The sequence below is a fragment of the Macrobrachium rosenbergii genome, chromosome 25 (assembly GCF_040412425.1).
Source record: "Macrobrachium rosenbergii isolate ZJJX-2024 chromosome 25, ASM4041242v1, whole genome shotgun sequence".
NCBI classification, from domain to species: Eukaryota; Metazoa; Arthropoda; class Malacostraca; order Decapoda; family Palaemonidae; genus Macrobrachium; species Macrobrachium rosenbergii.
The window spans coordinates 34,985,367-34,999,518 of NC_089765.1; the positions used below are offsets into that span (position 1 = coordinate 34,985,367).

General features: G+C 34.8%; 1 protein-coding gene across 11 annotated transcripts in view; it reads left to right on the forward strand.

Moving 5' to 3' along the window:
• Positions 1-14,152, forward strand: part of LOC136852551 (MPN domain-containing protein CG4751-like) — a 136,679-nt gene that overhangs the window by 114,278 nt on the left and 8,249 nt on the right. For all 11 annotated transcript variants that reach the window (XM_067127303.1, XM_067127309.1, XM_067127301.1 and 8 more), the window contains 5 exons: positions 4,617-4,707; positions 8,843-9,012; positions 10,339-10,459; positions 10,688-10,815; positions 11,259-11,416. In XM_067127303.1, the coding sequence (XP_066983404.1) occupies positions 4,617-4,707; positions 8,843-9,012; positions 10,339-10,459; positions 10,688-10,815; positions 11,259-11,416 (668 nt within the window). The remainder of the gene's footprint in view (positions 1-4,616; positions 4,708-8,842; positions 9,013-10,338; positions 10,460-10,687; positions 10,816-11,258; positions 11,417-14,152) is intronic.

Here is a 14,152-nt window from a genome sequence, read left to right on the forward strand (position 1 = left end):
TAAGGGACTGAAGCATCATAGTTAGAAGGGCTAATGATAAATATGAGAGTATGAAAAGATTAAATTTTGTCAAGACTTTATTTTTGTAGAAAATAAACAGTCAGTTTATATTTTATACTTTGGTTGTCTGAAATAAGTGTTAACGTGTGTCAAAAATCCTAGGAATAATATACTGTAAAGTACTGGGTAACATGGTTATTGGTATACCAGACAATTTTACTCTCCTTAGTATAAATATAGGTAGACAGACATATACTAATCTACTTACCTGTAATCTGGTCCCTTTACTATCCCTTTGCTAGTTTGACATCTATTTCACATTTTTAGCCACTATAATTTGAAATTTTCTGGGCCACTGCACATAGTTTGGTTGCACTAGATCTGTTTCCAAGTATTTATTTAGATTTTTATGTAATCCCAGTTATTGTTCCACCCAATTGATGATGAGCACCCTATGCCGTGAAAATCAGAGCATGCGTGATGGTGGAAGCCGGGATATATCTAAACTAGTGCAAAAATCTAGGCTGTACTGCTCATCAAAACAGTACAGTAGATTATGATTCCCATAACGTAATTATTAACCCTTAAACGCCTACTGGACGTATCATACTTCGACTAAAATTGTCTGTTGGGTGCCAAGTGGACATACCGTACGTCGACTACAAAAAATTTCAACCTTCGGTCAACTTTGACTCAACCGAAATGGTCGAAAAACACAATTGTAAGCTAAAACTCTTACATTCTAGTAATATTCAATCATGTACCTTCATTTTGCAACAAATTGGAAGTCTCTAGCACAATATTTCGATTTATGGTGAATTTTTGAAAAAACTTTTTCTTACGCCCGCGCTGTAACTCGGCCGAAAATTTCAGAAATTCTTTCGTCATTTTGTCGTAATTTTTGCACTGTTTTATATTAGCCGTTACATAAAGTTTTATATATGAAAATGTGCACAATTTCATGTACAATACAGCAAAATACAACCCATGGTTGTAGCTTTTATCAGTTTTGAAATATTTTCATATAAATCACGATAACTGCCAAAATTTCAACCTTCAGTCAACTTTGACTCAACCGAAATGGTCAGAAAACGCAATTGTAAGCTAAAACTCTTACATTCTAGTAATATTCAATCGTTTACCTTCATTTGGCAATAAATTGGAAGTCTCTAGCACAATATTTCGATTTATGGTGAATTTTTGAAAAAAACTTTTTCCTTACGTCCGCGCCAGAAATTCTTTCGTCATGTTGTCATAATGTTTGCACTGTTTTATATTAGTCGTTACATAAAGTTTTATATATGGAAATGTGCGCAATTTCATGTAGAATACAACAGAAAATAACTCATGGTTGTAGCTTTTATCATTTTTGAAATATTTTCATATAAATCACGATAACTGCCAAAATTTCAACCTTCGGTCAACTTTAACTCGACCAAAATGGTAAAAAAACGCAATTATAAGCTAAAACTCTTACATTCTAGTAATATTCAATCATGTACCTTCATTTTGCAACAAACTGGAAGTCTCTAGCACAATATTTCGATTTATGGTGAATTTCTGAAAAAAAAACTTTTTCCTTACGTCTGCGCCGTGTAACTCGGTCGAACATCTCAGAAATTCTTTAAACACGTTGTCGTAATGTTTGCATCGTTTTACATTATTCGTTACATAAACTTTTATATATGAAAATGTGCGCAATTTCATGTAGAATACAACATAAAACAGCTCATGGTTGTAGCTTTTATCAGTTTTGAAATATTTTCACATAAATCACGATAACTGCCAAAATTTCAACCTTCGGTCAACTTTAACTCGACCGAAATGGTCAGAAAACGCAATTGTAAGCTAAAACTCTTACATTCTAGTAATATTCAATCGTTTACCTTCATTTGGCAATAAATTGGAAGTCTCTAGCACAATATTTCGATTTATGGTGAATTTTTTAAAAAAACATTTTCCTTACGTCTGCGCGGTAACTCGGCCGAACATCTCAGAAATTCTTTCGTCACGTTGTCGTAATATTTTCACCATTTTATATTAGTCGTTACATAAAGTTTTATATATGAAAATGTGCGCAATTTCATGTACAATACAACAGAAAATAACTCATGATTCTAGCTTTTATCAGTTTTGAAATATTTTCACATAAATCACGATAAATAGAAAAAATTCCACTTTCGGTCAACTTTAACTCGACCGAAATGGTTGAAAACTGCAATTGTAAGCTAAAACACTTACAGTCTAGTAATATTCAATCAATTAGCTTCATTTTTCAACAAACGGGAAGTCTCTAGCACAATATTTCGATTTATGGTGAACTTTTGAAAAGAACATTTTTTTACGTCCGCTCGTTACAAATTCATGCATCATTTTGTGATAATATTTTCTCTGTGTTGCTTTGATCGTTTTACAATTTGTTATATACCAAAATAATCGCAATTTAGTGTACAATACAAAGAAAAACAAAATAACCCGTTGCTTTAACCGTTTTGCTCACAGCGCGATTTGTATAAAATTATATATGAAAATTTTTTTTTGCGCTGTCATATATCTCAATATTTATATATGATAATGATAATTTTTTTCACTTTAGATGGTTGCATACTAAACTTCAGGCAATGACAAAAAAAGGAGCTAAAAATGAACTCTTAATCTTAAAAACTAAGTGTGCTGTGATTTTTTGAAAAAAACTTTTTATCCGCTTCGGCGCTAACTCACCGAACGCCGCCAGCATACGGGAGACGTTTTTGTAAATAGAGGCTCGGCGTTTAAGGGTTAATATAGGCTTTTAGAACACAGTATGCTCTGATAAATATAAGATACTCATTTGTGCTTGAGAACAAGAGAGGAAAGAAAAAATTGGGTTGGTGAAAATGAGCTGAAGAAACATACATTTCAGCACCAACACATGCACTGATTGTGCTTATGGGAAGTTACCAACTAAGCTTGTGAATACTGAAAGTGGGAGATTTTGAATACATATACCTATTTATTGTATTAACAATCACTATAATGTTTTGAGTTACAGCTCGGTGTTTTGGTGCAATTTGCATGTTGGTAGTGAAATATGTATTTTTTTCACATTTATTATTCATCATTATGGCATATTTTTTCCTTTTCCTTTTGTTAATGATTTTAAAGTATATATAAATTTTCTTAGGGTCACATTAAAAACTTACATTGTATTAAATATCACTTTGTTGGGTGGGCAAATCTTAGCTCATAGTCATAGTTTTGTATTGGGTCGTCCAGTAGTAATAAAATGTTGTTTCTTGCTCATCAGTACTAAACTTTTTTTTGTTTCGTTTGTTATTGATTTTTAAGTGTATGTATAAGTGACAGCCAATAATTTACTTAATAAATTTAAAGGGTATGTTCATACCTACTTGATTTATGAAGTGTAACCAGATGCTCTAATGCAAAATATAGCTTAGCCTAGCCTAGCCTAGCTCTTGACTGGATCAGGACTTACTAACATGGAATATATGATAAAATAATGATTTTTTTCAGAAAAAGTCTAGGTAATACATTACACTTTACAAGAATGCTGTTCTCCGGTGTGGATGTCTGCTTCTGCCATAGATTTATCTCTTTTAGATAGAGTGGTTCGTGGTGGTAGGCTCTGTTTCCTAATAGTGGCAGTTATGACTTGGACCATCAATGGATGGTCTCTTGTTTGTTACTTTTTTATAAATTGTATTTCAACAGAGATCTTTCACATTCGCATTCCTGATCCTTTTTACCTGCCGAGAGCAACCAGATTTGCTGAACAGCAGCACCAATATGCAGTAAATGTGCCTCGCTGTCGAACTTCTTACCGCTTGACTGTGGAACAGTCTCCCAAAGGATGTCATGCAATTGGAACTTCAGAAGTTCAAGCGAAGATGCAATGCATTACTACCCTTGCATTTTAATACATTTTTATGTATTTATTAATGTATTAATTTACCTTTTCTTTTTTAATAAGTGGGATATCTTATTTCTGTATTTCCCTTTACCTCCTCTTACTTCTTCCTAATGAACACCATACTCTTTTGAAGCTTGAATTTCAAGTCAGTGGCCCTGTGGTCTTGTTCCATATGAATAGGTTTCATCTGCTGAATAATAATAATAGTAATAATAATAATAATAATAATAATAATAATAATAATAATAATAATAATAATAATAATAATAATTAATAATAATACATGAAGGTGAAAATTACATGCTGTTACTAGGTACATGATATTTTAAAGGGATGATGAACTGGTTAGCTAATCAGCAGTGATCCCTCTGGAGCTCAGAATTTTCCTCTAATCCAGGACTCCACAAGTCCTAATGATGTCTACTGGTACCTTTTTCATGGTCATAATACTGGCATTTTTCTAGGAAATATTTTTATACCAGCTCCCATACAATATTTTTTTTATATATATTCATACATATGTACCCATATTGTTTGGAATCATCTACTTGGATGTACCCATATTGTTTGGAATCATCTACTTTGAGTTCTAAATTGTTATAGGTGTTGTAAATTCACATTTCTTGTGTCAGAAGGTAGTGTAAAGATTCAATCTTTCAGCATTCTCTGTAACTGAGTTTTTGACACTTCTTTTTTAAACTTTCAGATGAAGAAGAGATGACAGATAGTGACAGCGATGGACCTCATGAGCAGGAGATTGTGGAGTTTGAACTTATTGGTAATCGACATCCAAATCAGTAAGTAGCCATAAAAGTGGAGTACTTGATGTAGGTGGTAAGTGCTTGAAGTAATTTAATTGCCTTAATTTAGGAAAGTTGGTATTTCTTGTGGTATATCTCCTCTTACAGTTTGTTAAATATAAGGGGAGGGCAGGTTATTGAATGGCAATTTTACCATGCATGGCCTAAGCTGTAGGCATCTAAACACATGCCCTCGTAATATAATTGAAACAAGGTAGACTTGGAAACCAGAACTAAAAATGAGTAAAATTCCAAGTATATTTAGAACATACAATTAGTAGAAAAGTCTATTGAGATTGGAATAAAATTTTGCAAAGTTATTATGTAAGATCCAAACTAGAAGAGCTTGGGGTTTACTTGGCTAGATCTTCAAAATGTTATGCGCTTTTGCAAAGTTTTATTATAGGCTATCCTATGTGATAATCATAAGCCAGAAAACTGTTTTACCTTGGTCATCTCCTAATAAAGTGTGGAAATAACAAGAGAGACTAGAAATTCATGAAAAGCCACCCATGCAGAGATCAGCTCTCTTGTGGAAAAATTCAAGTCCTGGGAGCATGCTAAAAAAAAACCAGGGCCAAGAAGGAGTTGAGTTGGTCTCCTAGGTCCCTTCAAAGTGTGGTAACTCACAGAGGGATGACTGTTCTTCCACAACACTGACTGGCTAATACCCCAACCAGTTTGGACTGGTAATCACTACTGATATCTGCTTCTGTGGAGCTCATAACAGTCCTTGTTCTTTTCTTTCTTGACTAATGGCTGTATGATGTATTTGGTTTCTCTGGCTTTCATGTGGGGATGTTCAATTATATTAATGAATGACATTTTGTGTAAAAGAGTACCTTCAACTACATGGTATCACATTAGATAACTTTCCAATTACACAAGTTCTCTATGCATGCTGTCACTCTAACATGGGCTATGATTAGCAGAGTTAATTATCTGTTTATACAAATCCATCACATTAACACATAAGAAGAATTATCCTAATCTGGTGTGGCAATCTTGGAGGTATTATTTTTCTTTGTTGATGTCATGCCTGTGTAGACCTGTATTGCCAAAATTTTATTCATACCAAACCCATTACTTGAATATGATTCAAGTACAGGAATGGGTGTGGCATGAATAAATATTATTAAATATAATTTATATCAGTTGGGATCTTTCACAAATCATAGAGACAATTTCTGAATTGAAAGAGATCATCATCATCTGGTGGTTGACAGCATTGCACTTACAGCATAGTAATCCAGAGACCCTTAGGATCTCAGCAATTTTGATTAATTTTTCTGTACTATATACATCTGATGATTTATTTTGATGATGTATTTCTTTTAAAAAAAAAATATTAATAAATTATAGGTAATATTCCTTTCACCAGCTGAAGAGGTTACATCCTGTTTGCTGCCACCCTCATGAGTACTGTAATTGGGAACTGTCAAGTTTTGCAAGTCATGTATCTTCCTCATAAGTATTTTACATCAACCCCCTCCCAAACTCCCAGCCCCATGTCATGGGTAGAAGAGGGACTGCTTTAACAAGCCACTCCCTGGATTCAGCTTTTTACTTGGCCCAAGTAGTTGCTCTAAACTAAATTGACCAGGTTTTCTCGTATCTTGGCAGTACTAATGAAAACTCTTTCTGCTCTAGTTCTTTAGAAAGGCCTTTATCTCAACTCTGGTAGACATGGGAACAGCCAAGATTCATAATCCTCCCATGGTAAGAATCTCTCTCTCTCTCATAACAAAATACTTGTTCCAGCTTCAGTGGAAGATTCTCAAAATCAGTATTTTTTCTCCTGTTATGTACAGCCTTAGGTTATTGACTTCTAATTACTCACATCCCCTGTAGGGGGGTAGTGCCATCAGTGTGCCTCACACAGTGCACTGTAGACATTACTTATTTTGTAGCAACCCTTCTGCCCCTAGTTGCAACCACTTTCACTCCTTTTACTGTACCTCCTCCAGTGATATTCTCTTTCTTCCATCTTGCTATCCACTCTTGCCTAACAATTTTTTCATAGTACATCTGCGAGGTTTTCCTCCTGTTACACCTTTCAAACCTTTATACTCTCAATTTCAGTTTCAGTGCTGAATGACCTCTTAGGTCCAAGCACTTGGTCTTTTGCCTAAATTATGTATTCCATTCGTACGGTACTTACATAGTCACTAAATTGCCTTATAACTCACTTTGTCAACTTATTGCCACTCCAGATGTTATAGTCAGAAATGTTAGCTTCCTTGTTTTATTTCTTAATTTCTCTAGAAAAGTGTTGACTTTGTATTTGTGCCTTTTAAATTTTTTTGTGACATGTCTTTGTAATGGACTTTAATGAAAGTGTGTAAGGTTATTAGACTGTGTATGCAGCCACTTAAGTCCTGTTTTCAGAAGTCCTGTTTTCTGGTTCAACCTGGTATGTCTTTATCCGGTTGGCAGCTGAGATTTATTCCATACGTAAAGACCGGAAGGTTTGTATGTTATGAAAAACACAAACTGATTAAAAAAATTGTCATTTTTCAGAATAAGTCAGAGGTAGTTTCTGCATGTTAGCACTAATTCAAAGCATGGCTGCCTATAGTATAGCTGGAACTTCTTTATTTCATTGCAGGAATTATGAAGGAAACTGTTATATCAAGTTTTAATAATTGCAATATAATATTGTATTTTGAGTGTACAGGTTAGAAGAGAGGAGAGAAAACTCATTAATATTTAAACCTTTCTTTAGGGGAAATTTAACATAAAAATATGCAAAAATGTTAATGAAGATGATGGTGATCAACCCCTAACAGCATTGACTTATGTTATCATCCATTAATGAAAATGGATTTAGCACACACTCTTGATTCCAAACCACCAATGGTAAGAACAAGAATTTTTTATGTTTTCTGTAGAAGTATAACTTAGTGTTATCAAGTCATGAGGACATTTTCATGAACCACTCTGCACTGTTCCCATGGAGGTGAACCTTGTTAGGTTATGAGATGGGGCTTTGAGGCTAGAAAAAGTCATCTCTTAAGCTGAGGCCTTTATAGGAGGGGCCATCACAGACTTAGAAGCCTTGTCAGACAAGACTTAAGACTTGACAGCTGCAAAGCACCAAGAAAAGAAGCATCAGAAGACTTAAAGGCTGTGGCGTTGGATAAATGTGGTGGTAGACAAGCTACTGATCCAGAAACCAACCTACCCACATTATAGAGGTGGGCTGAGGGGAACACTGTTGGCCTTAACATGAAGGTCACTACAAATGAGGGTTCTTTACCAAGGATGACATAAAAGAGTTACAAAACTTATTACCTTGCCTCAACAAGTATGCTGAGGCATAATGAAAGTAAAATAGATCCCAATCACGAGTTCAGTCGAGGAGAGGGGAAATATGCATGCCACACTTAGAAATACAAAGTATCTTAATACTAGGGAAGCAAAACTACCATGCAGTAAAAAAACAATTTAGGCAAAAATGGAGAACCAAGGGCAACTGGTACATTGTACTGGCAAAAACAGCAAAATATTTCGAATAAACAAATAACCCTTGGTAAGGAATAATGAAAGGACAAAGCTTACTATACAAAGCTCTCATGCTAACCAAAGGGAAAATTAAGGAGCCAAGCAAAAGTCACATACGGTACTGACATTGGGGAATCACTTGAGTAAGATTATTTAAAAACTGAAAAGCAAGTTTGCATAATAACATGGCAGTGATGAGCTTGCCACGTACCAAAAGGTAAGATGACTTCAAATTAATGATAATGTCTTCAAATTAATGATAATGTATACAGCACTAAGCAATACACATCAAAGTTAAAGAGATGAATGGACAGATGTGTGAATGAAATGTAATGAATGGCACATCATAATAAAGAATAAAACAGAGGAATGACACCTACCTTCTTTTCTGGGATAGTCGAGTGTGACTTCTTTCTTGGAAGATCTTCCATAGTGGTGTGACTGGTGCCATTCACTTGGGGAAGGCTATTTTATGATTACTGTTGTGGGTTTGTAGAGAGATGCGTTTTATTTTAAAAACAGTTTTTTCCTCAAAGATCATTACAATGTATCTGTCTTACTATGGGTAGTGAGTGTTGAGTTGTCTCTAATTTTGTTAAGTAGACTTCATTATTCATTTCCTTTACAGTGATATGAACACCATGGTTGAGTTGTCAAGCTTCCAGTCCTTGGGGAGAATGCAGCCATTTAACGTTACCATGTCATCATCTGCCATGGCTGTTGTAGATGTTCATGCCCATCTTTCTACATCAGAAGTAGTTGGCTATCTAGCTGGGCAGTGGGACGTTACTAATCACAGTATGTGTTCATGATTTTTTAAAAATAGTTAAATGGGAATCTTATGGCATAAATAGTGTAATATGTAATAATTAGATACTTTATTTATTTTACCCCAGAAATTACAGCTTTGTTAAGAGCATACACCAGAGTAAGACCAAACCTGGTTCTGGCAGGAAGTTATAAGTTCAAGTTGTTGTATATTTTTAACTCGGCTCTCTGCTTTGGATATTTAGTACTATTAAAATATTGTAATAGACAGTGGCAGTAAGCTGAAACTTGATAGCAAAAACATTTTGTCTTTGTAAAATAATAATATTATTGCAGCCCTTCTTTACTGAATGTATGTAAAGACATCCACATATATGACGTGTAAAAACAAATTAACCGTATCTGTTTTTGGGAGTCATATTCCTTGTAGCGCTATGCTGCAAGAGATTATGGCAGCACCAGCAGCTCAGTTTCCCAACGCAAAACACTTCTCTCACTTATTAACAGTCTAGCAACTGTTGTCAATGACAAAAATTTTGGAATGCCTGTCATTGATTATTTCTAGTGTTAATATTACAACAATAAATGAAATGTAAGTACAGTATCAGTGTTTAGATTGATTTACATTTCAATTTACTAAAAGGTGAACTGGTACAAGTTTGAACTGCCGTCCAAGAGGCTAGGCTATCGCATGCATTAAAGTAATTATTGATATGAAATTTTACTGTACAGATACTAAGATAGACTGGAATCTCATGCATATACTATATGTACCTGTACTTGAAAATCAATAAGAGTATAATGCATATTAGCAGAGAGCAGCAATAGATATGCATTGATAAGCTTACTTTGTAACTACTAGACTCTTGCTTATTTTGAGTTATGTTAAAATTATACAGATAACATAGCTTCAAAATGAAATATTTTCCTTACAGTATTAGTTGGTATTCTGTTCCCATTTGGGTAGTATATAGGTTGGGTTGATGAGCATCTTGGGTTTTGTGACAGTAAAGTCACCATTGCAGTATCGTAGTTTTATCTTTTTTTAAATGAGTTGATCTTTATAAATTCTGTTTCCTATTGGTAAGTTTTTTAGCCAGCTTTTTACTATATTTACTTAAATAACTGAACTTGTCCCACATTTAATATGGAAAGATAAAGTGTGCAACTTTACATTAGGTTGCATGACTGATCAGTTTTGGTTGTAGACGTTTATCTAAAATATCCCATTGTTGCTTTTGACCCATATTTGTTTAAGTTGTGTAACCATAATTTGTCTTTTTTGATATACTTTTCATATTGAGAAATATATATAACAAGTCACAGGACTAAATTCATAAAATATACACTTTTCAGATTTGATAGTGTCTCATGCCTTACCAGTAAGATGTCGCCTTGGTGATGGTGAGAAGGGTAGCAGTGTGGAAAAGAATCTTTATGATGAAATGGAAAAGCTAAATCTCTCTTTGGTTGGATGGTTAGTGCAATATCTTTTTAATGTTTTAAATTATGTAGCTCCTTGGATAACTAATTTTCAGATTAACACTCACAATTTACATACTTTCTAGTGTTTTAATTTTTTTTTTTTAAAGTTTTATGTTTAAAATTCAGGAGACATGTTCATTCAGACTGAATGCTAATTAGAATGTGAGATACAAAATGCATTATTTTCTATGAAAGTAATCCCAGGCCCTTGTCTTTCCAGGTATCATACTCATCCATTTTCTCCACCATTGCCAACCTTACGAGATATTGACTCTCAGTTAGAATATGAGATGAAAATGAAAGGCAGCAATGATGCTAGTTACACACCTTGCATTGGCCTTATTGTTTGTAAGTTATTACATGCTCCATTTTTTCCTTTTTGCCTTTTCATTTGAGGCACCTTGCTTTCATAATGCGTGTTGAACTTTTTTTGATCTCGTTTACATTTCATTCTAGTGTGCCCTGTAGTGGGGTGCCACTTTTTTCAGTATGCCTTGCATGATGGTCTGTAGGCATTACTGAAGTTCCTTTGCAGCATCCCTTCAGCTCCTGGTTGCATTGCTTTCTGGTTTTTACCTTACATCTGTTTTATTTGGTATCCTCTTATCTTGCTATCCAGCTTCTGCAGTGCTACCAGGCTGAAATATTTACCTTTCAATCAACAACAAATCCTTATGGAGATCCCTATGAGAATTGAGAGAGGTGACTCAGTGGTGTCCCAAATTAATCTTATAATAATAATGTCAAATGCAGTAATCCTCCAGAATAATATTTTTTATCTCTTCCTTCAGCTCCTTATGTTCGAGGGGGAGGACAAGGTGCTACAACAAGTGGATTTTGGGTGATGCCGCCCCCTGAACACAAGCCACAAGAATATGGTCGACCAATGAGCATTCAGTTTACCATTGTTCAAGATGCTTTTATTCCAAGGGATGCATTAGTTCATGTGGTAGGTTTTTTACCCTAATTTAAGAGCATATTAAGCTTAGCCAGTTTTTTCTATTAATGATTATTATAATTCATAATATGCATAATTCGTATGGAACAAGAGAAAAGGCTATTAACTTGACTAGACAGAATAGAATGCCCAGACATGGAAAACAATCAGGAAAATGTGCATGTAAATTGTATAAAAGCATACAATAAATATACATGTAGCTGTGGCAAAAGCTCCTGATAAAACTAGCATAATAGCATTGAATGCCTCGTTTGGTGAAGATTTTTGAAGCACCTCCTCAGCTCCCTGATATCTTTCTGCCTTTTACTTGTGACTCATCTTTTGTCTTCCCACTTTGTTGTCCAACTTCACCTTTACCTGCCAGATAACTTGTGATCATTATTTAATTTGACCTTGTTACAATTTCTAACTTTCATGTAAGAACAAATTCTTTGGAGAAAGGTTTTCAAGTACAGAAATGTGATGGAGTGATTGTTTTATACTACTTTATAATAAATTTAATGGTGCTACTTTTGAGATACACTTACAAACATCTGCAGCCTTCATGCTTCCAGGAAGACCATTCAACATTTTTAGAACAGATTAGATAAAGACCTCTGATATTGCAATATGGTTTCATGGCACAACAGATAAGGGACATGTAAGGATGAGGTTGTAAGTTTCTTGTTGATATGAAGTTTATAGCATGTCAGATATTTCAGTTGTATTTTTTTGAGCCAGGGGCGGTGGTCTGTGTAACCTGAATCCACTTAATTCATGTTCAGATTAGAAACCTGTAATTTTGACTTGGTTATAAGGGTATAGGTCACTGGATTCATTTATAAAAGAACTAATAGCATTGATTTTGGCTCTTATTGTAGCAAAAGGGTATCTGTAGTCATGTTGGTTGATTAATTCCTGAAGGTTGAGACAGATATCCTAATGGTTAAACTCACTGTACTATTATTGCATGTTCACTTGTCACTTAAGAATAAATCCTTTTTGGTCTGCTCTGCGGATTTGCTTCTGAGTTAATCTGATGATTGCATCATCTTAGAATCTGCTTTAAGACTTAAAGATGGTGTGGTTTCATGTTGGTGTTAATATTCTGGTGTTGATAAGAGAAACTTGATAACCCTCACAGAGTGCATATTGCCTAAAAACATTATTTATTATCTCCATTAACTAGCTATAGCAAATGTTTAATGACTTGCTCAAACTATAGGCCATAAAGAATCTCTCTCTCTCTCTCTCTCTCTCTCTCTCTCTCTCTCTCTCTCTCTCTCTCTCTCTCTCTCTCTCTCTCTCTCTCTCTCCTTCCTGAAGAAATATTTTTTCTCCTATAGGTATCAGATGAAGACCCGCATTTACTGTAAAAATAAAATCATCATGGAATCCCTTCCCTTGAAAGAATAGCAGAGAGAGAGAGATTGCTATGGCAAGAGTATGTAAATTAGCAGTAATTCCTTAGTATTCATTAGTAAAGGAATAGTTTATGAAGAATGCTTCACATGACAAATTACTTCCTCATATGAGAACTGAATTTTGTTTATCGTTGTTATAAGGTTTTTATAAGCAGGTTGAATGATTAGTTGTCAGAATTAAGTGACAGGTCAACTATGCCAGTACAGGTTATTTCCAAATCTGGAGTGGAAATTGGTTAAGTCTTATTTACAGACCCTCACTGTAGTCTTATCATTGTAATTCTTTTAGCCAGTAATATACCTAATTATGACCTCTTAGACATGATAGTTGTCAACTCATTGCTTACTGCTTCCAAACCCTGAAATCCATAAAATAGATGATGAGCCACACTAGAGTGGTAACTTAAATATGTTTGCTTTCCTTCTTTAAACTTAAGGAAGAATATGAGAGAAAGCTTATCTCTGTGTGTATTATAATAAGCAATTTCTCCACTTTCTTCCACCACTCCCTTGGCTAGATTTCTTTGTTTTCCTGGGGATAGTAAAAGTTGTTGCTTGACTGTTGCAGGTTGTAGATTAGCTCTGTTTCAAATTTTGCTGTAGTGTGAACCGGTTTTAATCTAGCATAAATATGCTTCTCTTAAACTCTTAGACAAAAATTCTATGGATCTCCTTTTAGTGTCTGTCTTTGCATCAGTGAGAGGCGTCACCCTCAGTACATATTTTTCTTGGTGGCTGTTGCATTGACAAATAAATTATCAATTAGAAAGAAAAGTATACCTTAATTTAACCAGACCACTGAGCTGATTGACAGCTCTCCTAGGGCTGGCCCGAAGGATTAGACTTATTTTACGTGGCTAAGAACTGATTGGTTACCTAACAACGGGACCTACAGCTTATTGTGGAATCGAAACCACATTACACCGAGAAATGAATTTCTATCACCAGAAATAAATTCCTCTAATTCTTCATTGACCGGCCGGAGACTCGAACTTGAGCCTAGCAGAGTGCTAGCCGAGAACTCTACCGACTCGTCCAACGAGGAACTTTATCAATTAGAGTTACAGAAAGTTGTGAGTTACAGAAAGTTGTGACCTAACGTTATTACAAAAAAGACAAGAAATTTCTGAGGGACTGAGTTACTCTCATCTGCCATAATTATGAAGGACAGATTTTCTTGCACCAAAAGGTTATCAGCATGGTATAGAACCCAAGATTGAAACTGGATTATGCCTTAACAAGTCATTGAGAGTGAGTTCTTGTGCAAATGATTGCAGATGGGACTTTGGCATGTGCCTCCATTTAAGATGACATCCACAAATCC